The sequence below is a fragment of the Malaya genurostris genome, chromosome 1 (genome assembly GCF_030247185.1).
Source record: "Malaya genurostris strain Urasoe2022 chromosome 1, Malgen_1.1, whole genome shotgun sequence".
Lineage (NCBI taxonomy): Eukaryota > Metazoa > Arthropoda > Insecta > Diptera > Culicidae > Malaya > Malaya genurostris.
The window spans coordinates 135,785,142-135,808,964 of record NC_080570.1 but is presented as its reverse complement, the minus strand read 5'-3'; the positions used below and the strand labels follow the sequence as shown (position 1 = coordinate 135,808,964).

The 23,823-nt window shown below is 38.2% G+C and overlaps 2 protein-coding genes across 7 annotated transcripts in view; one reads left to right on the top strand and one right to left on the bottom strand.

The window, feature by feature from the left end:
• The window catches only part of LOC131425855 (protein retinal degeneration B), a 115,826-nt gene extending 100,969 nt beyond the window's left edge, over positions 1-14,857 (bottom strand). For all 6 annotated transcript variants that reach the window (XM_058588094.1, XM_058588099.1, XM_058588097.1 and 3 more), the window contains exon 1: positions 14,474-14,857. The gene's annotated coding sequence lies outside the window, so the exon portion shown is untranslated. The remainder of the gene's footprint in view (positions 1-14,473) is intronic.
• Positions 1,130-10,884, top strand: LOC131425856 (uncharacterized). The gene is made up of 2 exons (XM_058588102.1): positions 1,130-2,331; positions 10,564-10,884. The coding sequence occupies exons 1-2, from the start codon at positions 1,438-1,440 to the stop codon at positions 10,726-10,728; spliced, it is 1,059 nt and encodes a 352-aa protein (XP_058444085.1). The 5' UTR covers positions 1,130-1,437; the 3' UTR covers positions 10,729-10,884.
• Positions 14,858-23,823: the final 8,966 nt, after the last annotated feature.

Below are 23,823 nucleotides of genomic sequence, written 5' to 3'. Positions count from 1 at the left end.
AAAATACTATAGCAACAATACAAGTAAACCTATGCAAATATATCATACAAAATATTTTGTTACTTAAATTCGCTTTAATGCTTCGTAAGATAAGAATATTGCAAATTGAACAGATTCTTAGCAATAATTCTAATTGATTTGTGATTTCCTGTTTCAAAATCCACTCGATATGCAGCAAAATACCGCGATTCCTATCATATTGCAATTTAAAATTAATTCCACATAAATGAACATAACATGTTTTGTTTCAATAATAATTGAACTACAACTGACGGTGAACCGAAATCATCGAGGGGTCCTATTTGAATGGTATATGAGAAATCATAGACCATTCCATCTTGAGTTTATCTTTGGTTGAACTAACATTCCTTCCCTTCCGACAGTGACCTGCATGGGCGTGGCCTACTACGTTATTGATGATTCCATGTTGTAAGACAGTTTAGGTGGCACGTTGAGCATGATCTACTACTCCTAAGTATCATGCATTTGGTTCAATATGCAATTTCAGCTGGTTTCTGATCAAACATACGGAAAACTCACGGGTGGTCCACTGCGCTAAGCTAAGCTGTATTCTCGTCAATCTGGTTTTGTATATCGCATTACCCTCCAACCTTTTTCCCGCTGCGTGTGTATATAATTCGGCATTATCCAATTTAACAAAATTCCGTTGTCCCGAATGCGAAAACATTCCTCAGTCATGAGTCTGCGCTAGTGAATTTTGCTCTTTCTCTCTCTCTTTTTGAACCTGTCCTTATCAAAACCAAGGTGTTTTAGTAGCTAATGTGACGTCATCAATTAGCATATTGCGACTGTGTTTTCCGTGGAACGCAGTTTATACAGTTCACTCGCTCGTGGCTTGTTAATTTTAGTGATAGATTGTCTGATGAAATTCAAGTGATCTTCTCTAGATGATGCTTCAGAGTTAACTAAAGAGGCTTCGTATTTCAGTTTGCGGAATATATGGAACCTACTCCACTAATTGATAGCGAATGTATTGGCAACACATCTATCTATTTATCTGTCTATCGACAATGACCACGGACAACGTATACAAATAGCGTACGCGTACACAAATATCTGTCTCCCGCTGTGATTGTACACACATTAAACTCACTCGTCGCGAGAAGACGACAGATAACACACATCAACGTGTGGATGCGGAGGATGAGGAGGAGGTGGCGGACGACAAAATAAACATGTTCCCGACACACATCAGTAGAGGTCCGGACCGAACCGTGACGTGACTAGCCCGCATCACACACATCACACCGTTTTTGCTGTTTTTTTTTTTCTTATTTTAACGGTGTGCGGATTGTACGGACTGCCGATTCCAGCAGTCGCAATTAAGTCATCATTGGAATTAGTAGTTTGGAAGTTTAGTGAAAAGTAACGGTAGCATAAATCTTTGGGGTCCTTACAACAAAAAACGGCACTAGAATGTCTCGCGAAGAGTTCGAAGAGCTACTGTACTATGTGGTGGAACTGAAGGATAAGCTGAATGCCAAGTTGGATGAGCAGTGCGCCAAAATAAATCATCAGGGTTCGATCATAAATCAGCAAGGTCAAATTGTAGACGAACTGTGCTGGCAACTGCGCGAGTTAAGTGAAAAAGTTCGAGAGCTGCGTGCCGAGAATCGACGATTGACGGAACGGTTGGGTCGGTTCTGTCCCAAATGTAGTGGCTGTCGGTGCGATGCCGACACTTACGCGAACCATTTAGCGGATAAGTACAACGAGTTGGCGATGGAAGTTGAAACGGAGGGGAAGAAGCGTACGATTCCTTCATCGCCACCTTCCACCACTAGTGCCGAGGGTGATAAAACTGTCGAAATGATTGAATGCCAGGGTCAGACGCAACAATTGCCAAAAATTGATGAATACTCGCAGGTGGTGAAAAAGTGTGACACTCCAGGCGGCAAAAAGAAATGGCTATTCCGAGGAACGTTCGATCGAAAGGGTACTTCCGGGGACGTCGCCAACAAACCGTCGGTCGCCAGTAGCAACACCATCTGGTACTTGGATGACGAAAGCATTTACGAACCGATCGAGCTATCGGCTAAACCGACAACTCGGGCTCAGTTGGAGAAAATCACCGCCGAAGTACTGTCCACTACTGCACCGAAACCAGCCCCACGAAGGCTGTACGCGGCTCCAGCGGTGGACAATTTGGCTCAATACTTCACGGAGGGTGATCGGTTGCTGGATGGAGTCACACGGAAGGACGACAGCGATGATGACGACGTATGGCTGAGAACCAATCGGGTCAAGCAGTTCCGTTCGGAGTTACACCGAGGCAGCAGCAGCAGCAAGGTAGCCTGCAGCCAGATATCGGTGAGTAAATAAAACCACAAATTCTATCTAATCGTCGGTTGCTTTGATAAGGAAAACAATGAGTCGCTTGAAATGGAGCCCAACGACTTGATGAGCGTTCGCGTACAATTTGGTAGTATTGTTTTCAAACATGTAAATAAATTAATTTCGCCTGAGGGAGTATGTTATGAACTTTGAAAAGCTGCTTTACAAAGAGTTAAACTGTTATTGAAAACCTTTTTTAATCCACCTAATGGTGCAGTGATGTTTTTCTCATATTACTCATATTATTTTCAGAAGCATCACTAGAAAATTCTGTCAAGAATTTTTCTTTCAAACTTGAACGAAATCAAAAACTTTCTTCGGGTATAAACTACCAGAACCTTTTCAATTTGTAAACTGTTATGTATAGTTAATATAGATTTAAATGTGGATACCCTGCACGTTATGCAAAATTGAACAAAGCACGCTGTGTGCTAGGCGGTGGTGTTTTTTTTCTTCCGCGCCAGTACGTACCGATGCGTACCGGTTTTGTATCATTTTGTATGACATTTTCGGAATCGGAAGTCGGACCTGGATGAAATTTGATTTCATGATTCGTGAAAATCGGTTAAACCGTTGCTGAGAAATCGAAGTGAGTTTTTTGGAGCTTTTCTTCACTAAGTGAGTTTTTTGGAGCTTTTCTTCACTATTACCGGTGCGTTCGGAAGCGGAAACCGGGGTCTAGTAGTAGTCCAAAAGCAGATTTTTATATCTACTAACTAACAAGGTCTAGTTGAATTTAAGATCAAAACGCGCGAAATCCGCGCAAAGTCGAAAACTGAAACACTTGAAATCGAGCGAAGCATTACATTACTATTTTTATGCAGGTGATACTTTCCGCAGAACTTGAAAATCCACTTGAATTTTATTATAAATCTGCATAAGTTTGTCATATAGACACAATAAATAAGTCCGCATACAACACGTCACTTTGCAAAACCCCATGAAAACGATTTTATTTTTATTCTCCATGTTTTTTCGATGTCCTTAGTTAATTTATACTCTCTGATGTATGGAAAATGTTAAAGTAAAATAAAATGGCTAACAATTGTGATTTTGTAAGAAGTTACACAGATTTCAGTGAAGACAATTTTTTTGCTTCAACATCTTCTTGTTCGGCAAGCTTTTCCTTCTCGGTAAGATTCACTCTTTTTTGTTTCAGTTTAATTCAACTATTTATCACCTCCCGATAAACTTTTGTTTTCTGAGACAGCGCCTTCTCCTGATGTCGGATTTTACTCTCTCTATTATTCTTTTATTTGGAGCAGGGAAATCCCACTGGAGTTAGTTTCTGTCAAACTTGCTCTCCAGCAGGCATAAAACCTCCTCATCTTTTGCATCAACAGATTACAATCATTCAAATGATACATTTCCTCGTGTTTGGTGCTTCTCTAGTAACTAAATCTAATGCTACAATAACATGTAGAACGGTCCCTTGATAACATTACGTGATAAATGAAACGTCGAAAGAATTGAAAATTTGGATAAAATAAAATTATAAACGGTCCAAGGTGACTTCCTTGAGGAACTCCAGGAACAGAACTTGGAGATCGTTTCGGGTCCAGCACTAGATGAACGTTTTAACTTTCGCTTCGTAAGCCTGTTGTGCAAATTTTGCTATAAGACTGCGATTTTTATCAGTGGAATTGTAGGCAAAATAACAGCAATGGTAAAATACTTCATGATCATCTCTCTATTGGTTCCTTTACAGTTCCTTATCCCAGTAATCCAACTTGTTTCTTTTCCGTGAAAAACCCCTCTGTAATTGACCTGGTTCAAACAGATCAAAGTCACATTTGTAGTGACCCGATTACACATGCTGACTTTGACTCAGATCACCATCCTGTAACATTTCAGACTGCGGACATCGACACAGCAATAGATAATTTGAATCATTACATTATCGAATAGGAATCTTTCAGTTCCCAAAGCTCAAACTAAATTAAATTATCTTATTATCCTATCTTTGTTGAAGACAATATCAAAGTTCTCGTGATCCTGCTATGAAACACATAGTTAAGAATTTACAAAAAGAAATTAAACAAAGATTTACCCTTTTGCGAAATGAAAATTTCGCTTAAGAAGTTGAACAAATTGAACCATATTCTAAACCAAAATGAAATCTAGTACCGCCTTGTTAGGGTCTCGATCAAGCGGTTGAAAGCGATACGTAATGCCACAGTTCAGTCGACTCGACTTCGAAAACAATCGTTTCGAGAAACTCGATTCGAGATGCATAATGTCGGCCCTGCATTCTGACCTTGGATTCTGATTCTATATTTTGGACCTGATACAGAATTCTTTATTTGGATTCTGTAAATGGATTTTAAGTCAAGATCTGAATTCCAGACTAGGATTCCGTACTATAATTGGAACTCAGAACCTGGACCTGAATTGAGTAGCTTGACCTAACCTCTGAACATGAATTTGTGATCTTAGTACAGAATCTGAATTCTGAACCTCGATTTTTTAGACTTCGATTCTGGACCGGGATTCTTAGTCTGGATTTGAATTCTGAATTCTAAAATTGGACTCAGACTCTGGACCAAAATTAATTACCTGTACATCTGAATTCTGGAATTTAATTTTCAGCCTGGATATAGATTTTGGTTCTGGGCCAGAATTCTGACCCCGGATCAGCTCCTGACAGAGTTTTGAACCTGAAACTAGATCCTGAACCTTGACTCTTCACCTGAATTCTGGACCTAGTTTCAGAACATGGACCTGGCTTCTTGAGCGAAAATCGGGGTCCGAATTTTAGGCCTGCATTTTGGACCTGAGTTAAAGAACTGAACTTCTGACAGTAATACGTAGGTTTTCGTGTTTTGGACATGAGTTCTTATCCCAGGCCTAAATTCTGGGTCTGAATACCTGACAGTAATTTTGGATCTGAACCTAAATTATGAACCGGGAAGCAGCATTCTGCACCTGAACTCCGAACTTATTCTTTACGGAATACAAGCTTTTCTCATTATTGCCCAAGGCTACCACCATTTCACGGTACGTCACATGGCGATTTTTTTTTCACTACATCCAAGCTTTCCGGACAATATTTTTTTGAATTCATCGGCAAGTGAACTGCGACCAAGATTGAATTTGTTATACCGGTTTTTTTACAGTGTTCCAGAAATTGGTTTGATCGCATTCAGAAGTGTATTGATCTTAATGGAGAATACTTAAAAAAACAGTAAAGCCATTTTTGGCAACAAACCTTGCTTTCTAAATGTTCATCTCAAAACTTACTTCAGTAATTTTCTTTTCGTGAAAAAAATACAAGAAACAAGTCCTATGGGATTACTCTAAGGACAATTTAGTTAGTTAAGGTTGGTGTTGATCAAGATTCACTCCCACTCGATAATCAAAGTCATCCACACTTTAAAAAAATTCAACTTACACTTAGCGTAAATTCAAGTAAATATGACGTAATTCTTGGGTGAAGACATATCTATTAACATGTCAAAATAAATTCTAGATCTATTTTGATGTCAACTTCAGCTAAATTAGCTGTGACGTTGATGATGTGATTCATTTTCACATGCTCTGAACTGTAAATTTAAGTAAATTTCGACGCTCCTTTTATGTGCATCTATAAAGACGTAAATTTACTCGATTTTTTTCTAAGTGTGCTGTATTTTCCTCGAATGCAAAAACTTAGCAGTTTTGATTAAAATAAATACTTTTCTTGCGAAGGGAACGGCGCACAAAATACATCCACAAATGATTCGCTTGTTCATAAGCATTGGAACTTTCTCCAAAGCATTAATGAACCGTACATAGTGTACGTATAATGGCAGATGTAAAGATGAAACTTACACAATGAAATATTTGACACACACATAGAATTTTAGACCACTCACTAACTAAAATGTATAGTTCTATCTACTTGAATCGATACGTAGCGATATGTTATGATCTCGAGAATCTTTTTAAAATTGGTAGGTATTTAAACCTGACACTACTTGTACGTTTTTATCACTCATTAGTTTACATTACGCGGAAGAAAATTCTGTACACTTAGTGCTCAGAAAGTGATGTCACGTACAACGAAATTGCAAAACGGGTGAAAGTGCACCACACCAGTGCCAAAAATATTATCGAGAAGTTCGGTAAGACCCTTTCCATGAAGGATTTGCCCCGATCCGGTAGGAAAACGGGTCCCAGCCAGTCCGGTCGGGACTTAAAAGTGGTTGAGTACATCAGAAAAAACCCATCGGCGTCGACGCGGGATTTGGCCAAGCAGTTCAACACCAGCATCGGGATGATTCAACGGATCAATGTTCGGAACTCCCTGAAAACGTACAAGAAACAGAAGGTGCCGAAAAAGTCCCTGGTACAGCAAGTTCAGGCCAAAACAAGAGCGCGAAAACTGTATAACCGGATTCTACAGAATAAAGACGGATGCATCCTGATCGACAACGAAACCTACGCCAAGGAATACTCTCGAGCGCTGCCCGGATCGCAATATTATACGAAATCGGTGTACCAGGACCTGGACGACGCTGACACCACGGTGGCGATGGAAAAGTTTGGGCAGAAGGTGTTGGTCTGGCAAGCAATTTGTACCTGTGGTTTGCGGTCGTCGATTTTCTTCACGAAGGGCACAATTAACGCCAAGGTGTACGAGGAAGAATGTTTGAAGAAGAGAATGCAGCCACTGTACAGAAAGTATAAGGCTCCTCCTCTCTTCTGGCCGGATTTGGCTTCAGCCCACTACGCCAGCTCCGTTCTACAGTGGTTGTCAAAAATTAATGTACAATTCGTGGAAAAGGACATCAACCCACCGAACTGCCCGAATCTTTGGCCAATTGAAAGGTATTGGGCAATTGTCAAACGGCACTTTCGGAAGGAAGGTACAGTGTCCCAAAACATGCAGCAGTTAAAAAAAACTGGCAGCTGCCACCAGGAAAGCCACAAAAGTTACTGTGCAAAATTTAATGAAGAATGTCAAGAATGTCGTTTCACAGAAACTAGGATTTTCTTCAATATAATCAGTGAAGTGCATAAAAATGTATTTTTGTTACTTTATTTATCCTCGGTTTTAACCTTACGGTCATTCGCCGACATAAAAATGTAATTTTTCTACAATATATCGAAAACTGATGTCAAAATATGATTTTTTTCACTTTTTTATTCAATAATCAATGTTGCTAGCTACTTTTCGATACACTCCTTAGACCTGACAGGAATACGTAGGTTTTCGTGTGTATTGGACATGAGTGCTTATCCCAGGCCTAGATTCTGTGTCTGAATTCCTGACAGTAATTTTGGATCTGAACCGGGAAGCATCATTTTGCATCTGAGCTCCGAACTTATTCTTTACGGAATACAAGCTTTTCTTATTATTGCCCAAGGCTGCCTTTTTTTCACAGCATTCAAGCTTTCTGGACAATATTTTATGAATTCATCGGCAAGTGAACTACTGCGACAAAGATTGAATTCGTTATACCGGTTGTTTTACAGTCGCAAAGGATGGTGCTACACTGCAAAAAGTCGAACTAAGTTGACTGAAGCACTCTTGTCCTGATAGTCCACGACGAAAATCGTAATAAATCATGGCACGAAAATGTTCACGATTCAATTCCATTTTTTCAGCTAAGGTAAAATATTCAATTCAGTGTAGACTATTTGTCAATAGGAGGAAGAGTTGGCATCACTGTGTTGTTTGATACGTATAGTTAAAAATTTGGTTGAAATAGTAATATTGAGTGATAGTGCAGGTGTGACAAGTGTGTGTTTAGTAGTGAGAGGGCTATTCATTGAATAATATTGATCCGCGAAACTAAAGATGCTCAAGCGGCGAAAACTGAGAATTTACCGTTCCGAAATTCAACGATGTAAACCTGTTAACCGTTCGAAGCGCCGTCTGCATGTCATTGTCGGTGTTGTCAGATTTCTACGGAATGCGTGAAAGTTTACAAGTCGATCTTGTCATTCAGACTTAAGGTCTAGGGTTGGTCTGCAGCGGATCCATTCGCGAGTGTCTTTATTTTATTTATTCAGTGGTCGTGTTTCATCTCGCGTTGCTGACAGCAGAGCAAGCAGGAGGAAAGGGATACTGGTGAGATCGTTCCTTGAAGATATTTTATATTTTTCGTACTTATATTTCTGATGAGTATCGAAAATCAGGTTTTGTTGAGATCATATTGTTTACCAAAACATATCCGGATCTCTTTCCCTCCCTACTACCAAATCTCCTATCCCGTGATGCTCGTAGAGATGTTACAGTGGTACCCGCGGTCTCTAGAAACAACGAGTATCGGACTAACATTCCTTCCTTTCCCTCAGTAGCACCGCCTTTGGTCGTAGCCAGTGTTGTTATTGATCATTTAATAAAAAGTTAGGAGTGAGTGGGTATGTACAGTGAAAATGATTTGCTTCTCCCAAGCTTCATTTTCTTGGTTCATTGTACATTTCCACTCATTCGGTCAATCACGAAGTGCAACTACGGGCGATCTACTTCAGCTCAGCTCAGCTCAGCTAAGGTAAAATATTCAATTCAGTGTAAATAACGGGTGGCAACTAAAATTTTGGAATTTCTTTCTCAAGCTGTCAAAAAAAGACAAACATGCTTGGAGAAGATCTGATTTATTGAAATTTAAGATACATTGTTCATTGTTGAAAAAAAATTAGTGACCATTTGAAAACGGTCCGTAATCGGATGTTCGGCGAAGGTTCCGTTTGATGTCGGAACAGGAGCGTTGTACGGTCTTCATGTCAACTTTACGAATGCATCTCTTGGTTGTACCAATCAACTGTTAGCAATTCGTGGCTCTCCAGTTATTTTTGTACACCACGGAGCTCAAAAACCCGAAGAAATCTTCGATTAGGCAACACTGAGGTAGATTTATCTGGTTGTGGTTTTTGGGTACAAATGGGATCGAATGGGTATTCAGGAACGATTGTGTTTTTTGGCGCAATGCGATGACGCTTTATCCAGCCAAAACACGTATTGTCCATCAGCATGATGTTTTTGAAAAAACGGGATCAAAACTTTCTACAAACATTCGTTCTGGTACACATCTTGATTGATTACCAACCCATATGGCTTGAACCATGGCTTAGAAATGCCTTTCTCGGAAATGACAATGTACAGCATCACTCTCTGTTCAAACTTATGTTTAAACTTATATTTTATGTTTTATGTATGGTGCAATAGAACTATCCGTTGAATAGTATCGATCGTTTCCAGGAATCTGCGTCTTCGAAAGAGGAAAATAACTTTCGTCGTCCAAAACAAAACTTTTTCCGGAAAATTTTTTAATCAACCTGCGGCATTGGGAATTCAGAGTTGAAATTTGTGCGTCAGTATATTCCGGGGTTCGTCAGTATATCGTCAGTATATTTTCGGCACTTTATTCCGACAACGTTTTTCAGGTGAGAACAGTTGAATTTTTTTGCGGCATCCCGTTGGCTCAGTGAATCCTTGTTGTTGAATGCACGAGAAAGAGAACGAAGTTCTTTTGCGTCCATAATTTTGGCTGGTCTTCCACTACCTTTCTTACGAGCAGTTGTTGGGCATCTTAGGATATTGTAAAATGTCGAAGCCGCAACATTTTTGCTTTTAAAATGTGGTACCGTATATTATTTGCCGAGATTTCTGTGCAGTTCGTAGAACTGTACAATGCGCTCGTGAAATACTTCTTGTTTCGACGGCATTTTGAGCAAAACTGAGCAAGCGTGAACAAAACAGAAAATACTAGCGGAAAGAGGAGAAAGAGAACTAACACATACACACTCTTAGTTCTTTCTGAGCTCGTTTGTTGTTGAGCTTACAGGCCTCGAAAAAATTGCAAAATTTTAGTGGCCACCCGTTAAAACAAATAGCGCTCAAATGACAGAATGTTCTGAAGATGGTAATGGTTAAAAATGTCAAACTTTAAATAACTATGATGGAAATGTCAAATCCACCGGGTAACACTTAGTGTTGCCAAGACTAAATACATAAGTAACAATCTACGGAGACCTTTCAAGCTTGCTTTGGAAGGTTTATCAAATGATCAATATACTGAACTCAAGGAGTTGAATGGTTTTGGCTATTTCGCTTCCAAAATTTCAAAGGTGCATAGCATTAAGTGGAATTGTAAAATTTGTAGCATTAAGTGGGATTTTTATTTCAAAGTTTTCACTGTTTCACTGCAACTGATTTTCTATTTTGTTGTACCTCGCTATAAAAAACAATGGTTACTAAATTGTTTTTCTTTTTTTTTTCAGGATCTGGAACAATCATACTTGCCAACCGAACAGAGCATCAACTCCGAGAACATGGTTCGTTTCACAGCCAGTAGTCGACCGGTGACCACGACCACGGTGTCCACCACCATGAGATCGGGAGGGGTCACGGACAATCGTCGGCATGCCATACGTTCCTACATGTGAAACGTGTACACATACTTCAAGTGCCTAACCATCAACTGTTAACAATTGAAACATCACTCAATTCACAGTTAGCTCACAGATGTCAAAATACTACACCTTTTTCACAGTGATAAAGTATTTTTTTATTATTTTGCAATAAAAGCATAGGTTTTCGAATACTCAAATATTTTTATTTTTGCACCATTGAAAAACTGGTTCAGGTTATTTGCTAAATCCCGCTGTAATGGTAACTTTGGTAATGCAGGGCGATAGTCAAATGAGATTTTGTTTGGATTGTTTGTCTTTCAAACTAGAAAATAGCTGATGTTGGAAATTGCGACTGTGTGAAATTTAATAAGAAAATCTCCGAAGCCATCGAATTACGTTTCTCTCATAGTGAATCGAACACAGCTTTGGAAGACATCCAATAGATTCTAGGCAATCCTAGCAGGCATTGTTCTAAGCAACATCATCACGTGACGTTAAATGAAACTAATTATCGGTGGCAACATGCAAGGCTATTGGTGCTCAAAATCCAAGACTTCTACTCTTCCCCGTTCCGTGACCGGCTCTTTTTCAAGGTCAAACAATTGAACCTGTTACTTGTTTTTGTCGTGTCCAAAAGACATTAACGGAACAGCACGAACATGGCTTACCCTTGTGTACTATTGTAGTAGTCGTGATAAGGAAAAAGTGGTTGGAATAATTACTAATACAAATAATTGAAGCAAACAGCTGTTGCTGAGTTGAAATTCTATCTTCATTCAAAATATGTTCAATATCTATTCGAAGTATCCGATGTGGTTTTATGTTATGAAGTTTGAAAATTCAAATTATCGTCTACAGGAACTAATTTACTTGAATAGTCCTACATTAATCTTGTAGTTGTAGATCTCTGACATTATTTACTCCTGGTGTTTTTAGGCAAAACATGTTTTTTCTGCAACTTTAACTCGCTTGCCAAATCAGAAATGTTCTAGAACTTAGAAGCGAAAACGACATCTTTCGGTGACATCGATTCGAGCTGTGACCTCAGCAAAATTTACCCGAGAAGCAACCCCAGAATGTCCATCTGTTTGTCTTCTGGGTACCTCTTGGCAACCTCAATCTTCGCAGTTCGGGTGTTGATCATGCGGTTAATTTGCAGTGTTTTCATTTTTACGTTTTGTCTTCGACCCATTTGTGCATTAGTATGTCGATGTTGAACTGCTCACATTACCTAACGGTTCACCAGAAGCCACTAAGCAGACGTGAAGTTGCAAAATCTCTTTTGAAATGGTTATGTGCACCTCGCATAAATTTAGGGGTAAAAAAATCTTCGAAAATTTGCATAAAAAACCCGCAAAACTGAAAAAAAAAATTTATGCTAAATATCTTAGAAATGCATGAAACGTCCAGACCTGGTGTAAAAAAAATCAGATAGTTTTTTATATAGTCATGAGTTACAAGTTTTTCTGTTAAATATGCTACAAAATCATCAACTGGTTTTGTTAAGATTTCTAGATTGCATCTATCAGTAGTTATCCATTGTTCAAAAGAGATCTCATTTACAATCTTCTGCTCAAGTTCTTCTAACAAGCTTTCCTCAAGAATTGAAGAGGTGGGGCATTTTTTGCATTCGCGGAGGTAACAATCTTTTGTTCTTACCGTTGAATTACATAGTAATTTTTCCAAAGACGCTCGACATTCGATTTGAAAGGAATATTTTTTGAGGCTGTTAAGCATTAAGACAACATTTTCATGAATTGTACAAACACATACATAACCTGAAGAATTGAGAAGTTTACAATGGTTTGATCTTAACACCGCAAATGTAGTGAATGAAATTTGATGTTTACTGACCTCTTCTAATCGTTGAAAAATTTCACTAAGATCTGAAAGCAAAAGCCGTTTCTGAAGTGGTTCTCGCCAACTATTAGTTCGGATAGAAACGTAATCTCGTTGTCCTGGTGTAGTTCTACTTATATCATCGTCATTGAATAACTGCAGTACTTCACGTTTTATATCGAGATCCAATGGACGGCCACATTTTTTTCTGTTTTTTGTCGAATAGTTGCTTTCTGATGCCTTCAACGATTTTGGAATACTTTTCTTGACGATAGTTTTCAGATCTGAGGTTTCTAATAGGAGATACATTAATTCCAGAAATACCTTTATTAAATACCTCAACATTTTGATTCCTCAAATCATCCGCTAGATCTCTGTGTAGGGAGGCTGCTGAGACGAGTGAAGCTGCTGATGGTATTTCTTCTAAATCATATTTCGATGTAGCTAGTGGTATTTCTTATAAATTATTTCTCCATGTTCAGTCATACTATGTGTTACTTTACGACGCTTAAACGAACAAGGTATTTCATTATCACGAAAAGGTCTACAACAATTATATCTTCCTATCATTCAATCACACTCACGGAATACTATAGTTTGATTATGCTAGTTTTCACACTGGCGCTTTGTATTCAAAAAATGTGCGTTTATAGTTGGGTGTAGGTAATCTTTCATATCACAGGTACCTATTTGAAAGTAGATATTTTTTTCAATATGGCGGTTACTCCCTGTGATTTTTATAAAACAGCGATTTTTCTTCGATTTTGTTATCAAAATATCTCGAAAACAGCTGCTTGCATCGTCTTGATGTCAAAGAATAATTTATTCAATATTTCATGAGAATTACAAAAATAATAAATTTAGCGATAGAGAACCCGAACTAATTTTAAAAAGGGGTACTCTCATGAAATATCAATTTTTTCGATTTAGTTCCCCATATATCTCGAAAATGACTGCATTTAGGAAGTATCTTCCTATGAGCTTTTTCATTGAACGTAGCTTGGAGGATAATATTTCATTGCTCAGATACATTTATTCCTATAAAAACATCGTTTATGAACATTCTTGGCAAACTTTTATTTATCATCTCTTGAAACTTTCTAAAACATTCATTAGTTTCGTTGTAACTTGACGTTTTTTGTGATATAAAATATAAGAAAAAAACGCACGGTAAAATAACTGACAATAAATTTTAGTCTTGAGTGAAAAAATCCTCTAGACCAGTGAAAAATACTTCATTTGCTATAACGAACACATGCATGCAAAGTTTCGTGCAAATCAAAGGGGTTCGTGCCAACAGGCAGACGATTCCGCATGGAATTGCTCATTTCTCATCAATTTCCATGTTTACTTCCTTACTATTAATGTAGAAATTGACACCCAACATTTCTATAATAACGCAGAGATAATCGAAAGTGAAAGTGAAGAAAGAGAATCTGTCATTAGCTTCTAGGCTCCTTCATTTGTTTTTCGTATTCAGTTATAATTGAATGCATTTCTTCAATTAAATGCAAAATCTAGACAAAATCACGAGATTTCGGCGTAATAACGGCTAATTAACTATTTATTACTATTCATTGTTTTTTGATATGAAAAATTTCCAATGAGCACCGATTTATCTAGAAATCCCTTTCAAAGTTGACATTGACAGATGATTTATTGACCGTTTTCACAAATAACGTGAGAAATGAGCATTCAAGCTCATATCTAAATATTTTTAGTCTCCTATGTGCTACCGAGCTCTCTCTCGCATTTATAAGTTACATTGGAAACGAGCTTCAGCATTGCGATATACGTCGTATACAAACAAATGCATTTTTTTCGAGTTGATGCTCTTCTTGCTCATCATCGTCGGAAGTGCACAGTGCGTTTACAAATTGCCCCATTGAAAATTCTATTGTACCTTGCCCCCAATTACGATACTTGCATTCGGACTTACCTTAACTGGAACCGCTAGTGGTCCTCCTCTACATTGTCTCCGATTTCCCGCAAATGTCCCACCAATCACCAAACAATCAGCACTTTCCAGCTGCTGACACTCGACGGTGTTGTCAGTAGGACAGGGCAATCTATTTCAATCTACTAGATACGTACTAAATTGACGTAGCAAATCACTATACTATTGATGCGAGCACGATAAGAAAGTTTACACTATTGAAACCCACAATACAGTAATTATGTCCCAGGTTCGAGACATTTTACACACGATAAACAATTCCTCGATCGATTCAGTGTCAAAACACCACTCCAGCAAGGAAAAACTTTGCTATAGCTCTCACTCTGGCCTGCTCTGCCAGATGTCTGCGCTCTGTCTGACGTAGGGTTCAGTTCACTGCCGCTCATCTACTTGATTCGCAAAACCATTTGTAATGCCCGTGAAAATGCGATGGTTACTCTCGCACGTTTGCTATAATCATTTGAAGAGAGCTTTTTCTCTCATGCTTGCGGTACGAAAAAGAAATTGTTGCTTATTATTCTATTCTTCTGTAATAAAGATTCACGAAAAAAATTCTCGACAATCGCGTGTTTTGTTAGCCATTATCTGATCGTCGAGCTCAAAACAGGTTTAATTCTCCAACTAGTTTCAAGGGGAAAGGATAATTATTTGCACGTTGACCCAACATACCCGCATTCATGGCTTGTTTTGTTCTCAAATTATTTATCGCGTACAACAACCCGATATGCGTTGCCATCTATCGTTGACTTGCTGAACGAATCATTCTCAGTTTTTAGTGTCAAACTCTCGCTAGGTACAAAAAGGCGTTCAGTAGAGAAAAAAGAAATCGCGCACGAAGATATCACTTTGCCATCCCTCTCAGCAGGCCGTTCTATTTTGTTGTTTTTCGAGCGCTTGTTGAACGACATATTGCACGAAATATTCGTTCAATTTGCAGGAACGGTTTGTTAACGTTTAACGGTGGTCCTTCATTGGTCCAATACGTTGGATCATTGGTCCAATGAAAGTCTAATCAGTTGTCAACGGGAGCCCAACACGGGACCTTCGTTTGCCGATTTTGAAACAGACCGTTGAACCGAATGCCATTTTTTTTCGTTCAATAAATTCGGCAGACAGATGTCCATTGTTGAGCCATTTTTAATATGAGGAGTTGGAGCCCCGTTGGACTAGTTTTACTGGAGAATTTCTGAAGTTTTTTAAACTTATTTTTTTAAACTAACACTACATACCTTCACAATACTTCTACTTCACGTAGAATGTCAACAAATTTCCTTTCTATGTAAAGGTAACACTTAATTTTTACACTATTTTTGCAAGAGAAAAAACAACAGTTCGTGCAGTTGTCGTTCAACAAGCGCTAAAAGACCAACAAAATAAAACGGCCTGCTGAGAAGGAGCAAAAGACAAGAAGACAAGCGAGACTAGAAGACAAGAAGACAAGAAGACAAGAAGACAAGAAGACAAGAAGACAAGAAGACAAGAAGACAAGAAGACAAGAAGACAAGAAGACAAGAAGACAAGAAGACAAGAAGACAAGAAGACAAGAAGACAAGAAGACAAGAAGACAAGAAGACAAGAAGACAAGAAGACAAGAAGACAAGAAGACAAGAAGACAAGAAGACAAGAAGACAAGAAGACAAGAAGACAAGAAGACAAGAAGACAAGAAGACAAGAAGACAAGAAGACAAGAAGACAAGAAGACAAGAAGACAAGAAGACAAGAAGACAAGAAGACAAAAAGACAAGAAGACAAGAAGACAAGAAGACAAGAAGACAAGAAGACAAGAAGACAAGAAGACAAGAAGACAAGAAGACAAGAAGACAAGAAGACAAGAAGACAAGAAGACAAGAAGACAAGAAGACAAGAAGACAAGAAGACAAGAAGACAAGAAGACAAGAAGACAAGAAGACAAGAAGACAAGAAGACAAGAAGACAAGAAGACAAGAAGACAAGAAGACAAGAAGACAAGAAGACAAGAAGACAAGAAGACAAGAAGACAAGAAGACAAGAAGACAAGAACGGTTTGTTAACGTTTAACGGTGGTCCTTCATTGGTCCAATACGTTGGATCATTGGTCCAATGAAAGTCTAATCAGTTGTCAACGGGAGCCCAACACGGGACCTTCGTTTGCCGATTTTGAAACAGACCGTTGAACCGAATGCCATTTTTTTTCGTTCAATAAATTCGGCAGACAGATGTCCATTGTTGAGCCATTTTTAATATGAGGAGTTGGAGCCCCGTTGGACTAGTTTTACTGGAGAATTTCTGAAGTTTTTTAAACTTATTTTTTTAAACTAACACTACATACCTTCACAATACTTCTACTTCACGTAGAATGTCAACAAATTTCCTTTCTATGTAAAGGTAACACTTAATTTTTACACTATTTTTGCAAGAGAAAAAACAACAGTTCGTGCAGTTGTCGTTCAACAAGCGCTAAAAGACCAACAAAATAAAACGGCCTGCTGAGAAGGAGCAAAAGACAAGAAGACAAGCGAGACTAGAAGACAAGAAGACAAGAAGACAAGAAGACAAGAAGACAAGAAGACAAGAAGACAAGAAGACAAGAAGACAAGAAGACAAGAAGACAAGAAGACAAGAAGACAAGAAGACAAGAAGACAAGAAGACAAGAAGACAAGAAGACAAGAAGAAGGGAAGACAAGAAGACAAGAAGACAAGAAGACAAGAAGACAAGAAGACAAGAAGACAAGAAGACAAGAAGACAAGAAGACAAGAAGACAAGAAGACAAGAAGACAAGAAGACAAGAAGACAAGAAGACAAGAAGACAAGAAGACAAGAAGACAAGAAGACAAGAAGACAAGAAGACAAGAAGACAAGAAGACAAGAAGACAAGAAGACAAGAAGACAAGAAGACAAGAAGACAAGAAGACAAGAAGACAAGAAGACAAGACAAGAAGACAAGAAGACAAGAAGACAAGAAGACAAGAAGACAAGAAGACAAGAAGACAAGAAGACAAGAAGACAAGAAGACAAGAAGACAAGAAGACAAGAAGACAAGAAGACAAGAAGACAAGAAGACAAGAAGACAAGAAGACAAGAAGACAAGAAGACAAGAAGACAAGAAGACAAGAAGACAAGAAGACAAGAAGACAAGAAGACAAGAAGACAAGAAGACAAGAAGACAAGAAGACAAGAAGACAAGAAGACAAGAAGACAAGAAGACAAGAAGACAAGAAGACAAGAAGACAAGAAGACAAGAAGACAAGAAGACAAGAAGACAAGAAGACAAGAAGACAAGAAGACAAGAAGACAAGAAGACAAGAAGACAAGAAGACAAGAAGACAAGAAGACAAGAAGACAAGAAGACAAGAAGACAAGAAGACAAGAAGACAAGAAGACAAGAAGACAAGAAGACAAGAAGACAAGAAGACAAGAAGACAAGAAGACAAGAAGACAAGAAGACAAGAAGACAAGAAGACAAGAAGACAAGAAGACAAGAAGACAAGAAGACAAGAAGACAAGAAGACAAGAAGACAAGAAGACAAGAAGACAAGAAGACAAGAAGACAAGAAGACAAGAAGACAAGAAGACAAGAAGACAAGAAGACAAGAAGACAAGAAGACAAGAAGACAAGAAGACAAGAAGACAAGAAGACAAGAAGACAAGAAGACAAGAAGACAAGAAGACAAGAAGACAAGAAGACAAGAAGACAAGAAGACAAGAAGACAAGAAGACAAGAAGACAAGAAGACAAGAAGACAAGAAGACAAGAAGACAAGAAGACAAGAAGACAAGAAGACAAGAAGACAAGAAGACAAGAAGACAAGAAGACAAGAAGACAAGAAGACAAGAAGACAAGAAGACAAGAAGACAAGAAGACAAGAAGACAAGAAGACAAGAAGACAAGAAGACAAGAAGACAAGAAGACAAGAAGACAAGAAGACAAGAAGACAAGAAGACAAGAAGACAAGAAGACAAGAAGACAAGAAGACAAGAAGACAAGAAGACAAGAAGACAAGAAGACAAGAAGACAAGAAGACAAGAAGACAAGAAGACAAGAAGACAAGAAGACAAGAAGACAAGAAGACAAGAAGACAAGAAGACAAGAAGACAAGAAGACAAGAAGACAAGAAGACAAGAAGACAAGAAGACAAGAAGACAAGAAGACAAGAAGACAAGAAGACAAGAAGACAAGAAGACAAGAAGACAAGAAGACAAGAAGACAAGAAGACAAGAAGACAAGAAGACAAGAAGACAAGAAGACAAGAAGACAAGAAGACAAGAAGACAAGAAGACAAGAAGACAAGAAGACAAGAAGACAAGAAGACAAGAAGACAAGAAGACAAGAAGACAAGAAGACAAGAAGACAAGAAGACAAGAAGACAAGAAGACAAGAAGACAAGAAGACAAGAAGACAAGAAGACAAGAAGACAAGAAGACAAGAAGACAAGAAGACAAGAAGACAAGAAGACAAGAAGACAAGAAGACAAGAAGACAAGAAGACAAGAAGACAAGAAGACAAGAAGACAAGAAGACAAGAAGACAAGAAGACAAGAAGACAAGAAGACAAGAAGACAAGAAGACAAGAAGACAAGAAGACAAGAAGACAAGAAGACAAGAAGACAAGAAGACAAGAAGACAAGAAGACAAGAAGACAAGAAGACAAGAAGACAAGAAGACAAGAAGACAAGAAGACAAGAAGACAAGAAGACAAGAAGACAAGAAGACAAGAAGACAAGAAGACAAGAAGACAAGAAGACAAGAAGACAAGAAGACAAGAAGACAAGAAGACAAGAAGACAAGAAGACAAGAAGACAAGAAGACAAGAAGACAAGAAGACAAGAAGACAAGAAGACAAGAAGACAAGAAGACAAGAAGACAAGAAGACAAGAAGACAAGAAGACAAGAAGACAAGAAGACAAGAAGACAAGAAGACAAGAAGACAAGAAGACAAGAAGACAAGAAGACAAGAAGACAAGAAGACAAGAAGACAAGAAGACAAGAAGACAAGAAGACAAGAAGACAAGAAGACAAGAAGACAAGAAGACAAGAAGACAAGAAGACAAGAAGACAAGAAGACAAGAAGACAAGAAGACAAGAAGACAAGAAGACAAGAAGACAAGAAGACAAGAAGACAAGAAGACAAGAAGACAAGAAGACAAGAAGACAAGAAGACAAGAAGACAAGAAGACAAGAAGACAAGAAGACAAGAAGACAAGAAGACAAGAAGACAAGAAGACAAGAAGACAAGAAGACAAGAAGACAAGAAGACAAGAAGACAAGAAGACAAGAAGACAAGAAGACAAGAAGACAAGAAGACAAGAAGACAAGAAGACAAGAAGACAAGAAGACAAGAAGACAAGAAGACAAGAAGACAAGAAGACAAGAAGACAAGAAGACAAGAAGACAAGAAGACAAGAAGACAAGAAGACAAGAAGACAAGAAGACAAGAAGACAAGAAGACAAGAAGACAAGAAGACAAGAAGACAAGAAGACAAGAAGACAAGAAGACAAGAAGACAAGAAGACAAGAAGACAAGAAGACAAGAAGACAAGAAGACAAGAAGACAAGAAGACAAAAAGACAAGAAGACAAGAAGACAAGAAGACAAGAAGACAAGAAGACAAGAAGACAAGAAGACAAGAAGACAAGAAGACAAGAAGACAAGAAGACAAGAAGACAAGAAGACAAGAAGACAAGAAGACAAGAAGACAAGAAGACAAGAAGACAAGAAGACAAGAAGACAAGAAGACAAGAAGACAAGAAGACAAGAAGACAAGAAGACAAGAAGACAAGAAGACAAGAAGACAAGAAGACAAGAAGACAAGAAGACAAGAAGACAAGAAGACAAGAAGACAAGAAGACAAGAACGGTTTGTTAACGTTTAACGGTGGTCCTTCATTGGTCCAATACGTTGGATCATTGGTCCAATGAAAGTCTAATCAGTTGTCAACGGGAGCCCAACACGGGACCTTCGTTTGCCGATTTTGAAACAGACCGTTGAACCGAATGCCATTTTTTTTCGTTCAATAAATTCGGCAGACAGATGTCCATTGTTGAGCCATTTTTAATATGAGGAGTTGGAGCCCCGTTGGACTAGTTTTACTGGAGAATTTCTGAAGTTTTTTAAACTTATTTTTTTAAACTAACACTACATACCTTCACAATACTTCTACTTCACGTAGAATGTCAACAAATTTCCTTTCTATGTAAAGGTAACACTTAATTTTTACACTATTTTTGCAAGAGAAAAAACAACAGTTCGTGCAGTTGTCGTTCAACAAGCGCTAAAAGACCAACAAAATAAAACGGCCTGCTGAGAAGGAGCAAAAGACAAGAAGACAAGCGAGACTAGAAGACAAGAAGACAAGAAGACAAGAAGACAAGAAGACAAGAAGACAAGAAGACAAGAAGACAAGAAGACAAGAAGACAAGAAGACAAGAAGACAAGAAGACAAGAAGACAAGAAGACAAGAAGACAAGAAGACAAGAAGACAAGAAGACAAGAAGAAGGGAAGACAAGAAGACAAGAAGACAAGAAGACAAGAAGACAAGAAGACAAGAAGACAAGAAGACAAGAAGACAAGAAGACAAGAAGACAAGAAGACAAGAAGACAAGAAGACAAGAAGACAAGAAGACAAGAAGACAAGAAGACAAGAAGACAAGAAGACAAGAAGACAAGAAGACAAGAAGACAAGAAGACAAGAAGACAAGAAGACAAGAAGACAAGAAGACAAGAAGACAAGACAAGAAGACAAGAAGACAAGAAGACAAGAAGACAAGAAGACAAGAAGACAAGAAGACAAGAAGACAAGAAGACAAGAAGACAAGAAGACAAGAAGACAAGAAGACAAGAAGACAAGAAGACAAGAAGACAAGAAGACAAGAAGACAAGAAGACAAGAAGACAAGAAGACAAGAAGACAAGAAGACAAGAAGACAAGAAGACAAGAAGACAAGAAGACAAAAAGACAAGAAGACAAGAAGACAAGAAGACAAGAAGACAAGAAGACAAGAAGACAAGAAGACAAGAAGACAAGAAGACAAGAAGACAAGAAGACAAGAAGACAAGAAGACAAGAAGACAAGAAGACAAGAAGACAAGAAGACAAGAAGACAAGAAGACAAGAAGACAAGAAGACAAGAAGACAAGAAGACAAGAAGACAAGAAGACAAGAAGACAAGAAGACAAGAAGACAAGAAGACAAGAAGACAAGAAGACAAGAAGACAAGAAGACAAGAAGACAAGAAGACAAGAAGACAAGAAGACAAGAAGACAAGAAGACAAGAAGACAAGAAGACAAGAAGACAAGAAGACAAGAAGACAAGAAGACAAGAAGACAAGAAGACAAGAAGACAAGAAGACAAGAAGACAAGAAGACAAGAAGACAAGAAGACAAGAAGACAAGAAGACAAGAAGACAAGAAGACAAGAAGACAAGAAGACAAGAAGACAAAAAGACAAGAAGACAAGAAGACAAGAAGACAAGAAGACAAGAAGACAAGAAAACAAGAAGACAAGAAGACAAGAAGACAAGAAGACAAGAAGACAAGAAGACAAGAAGACAAGAAGACAAGAAGAAAAGAAGAAAAGAAGACAAGAAGACAAGAAGACAAGAAGACAAGAAGACAAGGAGACAAGAAGACAAGAAGACAAGAAGACAAGAAGACAAGAAGACAAGAAGACAAGAAGACAAGAAGACAAGAAGACAAGAAGACAAGAAGACAAGAAGACAAGAAGACAAGAAGACAAGAAGACAAGAAGACAAGAAGACAAGAAGACAAGAAGACAAGAAGACAAGAAGACAAGAAGACAAGAAGACAAGAAGACAAGAAGACAAGAAGACAAGAAGACAAGAAGACAAGAAGACAAGAAGACAAGAAGACAAGAAGACAAGAAGACAAGAAGACAAGAAGACAAGAAGACAAGAAGACAAGAAGACAAGAAGACAAGAAGACAAGAAGACAAGAAGACAAGAAGACAAGAAGACAAGAAGACAAGAAGACAAGAAGACAAGAAGACAAGAAGACAAGAAGACAAGAAGACAAGAAGACAAGAAGACAAGAAGACAAGAAGACAAGAAGACAAGAAGACAAGAAGACAAGAAGACAAGAAGACAAGAAGACAAGAAGACAAGAAGACAAGAAGACAAGAAGACAAGAAGACAAGAAGACAAGAAGACAAGAAGACAAGAAGACAAGAAGACAAGAAGACAAGAAGACAAGAAGACAAGAAGACAAGAAGACAAGAAGACAAGAAGACAAGAAGACAAGAAGACAAGAAGACAAGAAGACAAGAAGACAAGAAGACAAGAAGACAAGAAGACAAGAAGACAAGAAGACAAAAAGACAAGAAGACAAAAAGACAAAAAGACAAGAAGACAAGAAGACAAGAAGACAAGAAGACAAGAAGACAAGAAGACAAGAAGACAAAAAGACAAGAAGACAAGAAGACAAGAAGACAAGAAGACAAGAAGACAAGGAGACAAGAAGACAAGAAGACAAGAAGACAAGAAGACAAGAAGACAAGAAGACAAGAAGACAAGAAGACAAGAAGACAAGAAGACAAGAAGACAAGAAGACAAGAAGACAAGAAGACAAGAAGACAAGAAGACAAGAAGACAAGAAGACAAGAAGACAAGAAGACAAGAAGACAAGAAGACAAGAAGACAAGAAGACAAGAAGACAAGAAGACAAGAAGACAAGAAGACAAGAAGACAAGAAGACAAGAAGACAAGAAGACAAGAAGACAAGAAGACAAGAAGACAAGAAGACAAGAAGACAAGAAGACAAGAAGACAAGAAGACAAGAAGACAAGAAGACAAGAAGACAAGAAGACAAGAAGACAAGAAGACAAGAAGACAAGAAGACAAGAAGACAAGAAGACAAGAAGACAAGAAGACAAGAAGACAAGAAGACAAGAAGACAAGAAGACAAGAAGACAAGAAGACAAGAAGACAAGAAGACAAGAAGACAAGAAGACAAGAAGACAAGAAGACAAGAAGACAAGAAGACAAGAAGACAAGAAGACAAGAAGACAAGAAGACAAGAAGACAAGAAGACAAGAAGACAAGAAGACAAGAAGACAAGAAGACAAGAAGACAAGAAGACAAAAAGACAAGAAGACAAGAAGACAAGAAGACAAGAAGACAAGAAGACAAGAAGACAAGAAGACAAAAAGACAAGAAGACAAGAAGACAAAAAGACAAGAAGACAAGAAGACAAGAAGAGAAGAAGACAAGAAGACAAGAAGACAAGAAGACAAGAAGACAAGAAGACAAGAAGACAAGAAGACAAGAAGACAAAAAGACAAGAAGACAAAAAGACAAAAAGACAAGAAGACAAGAAGACAAGAAGACAAGAAGACAAGAAG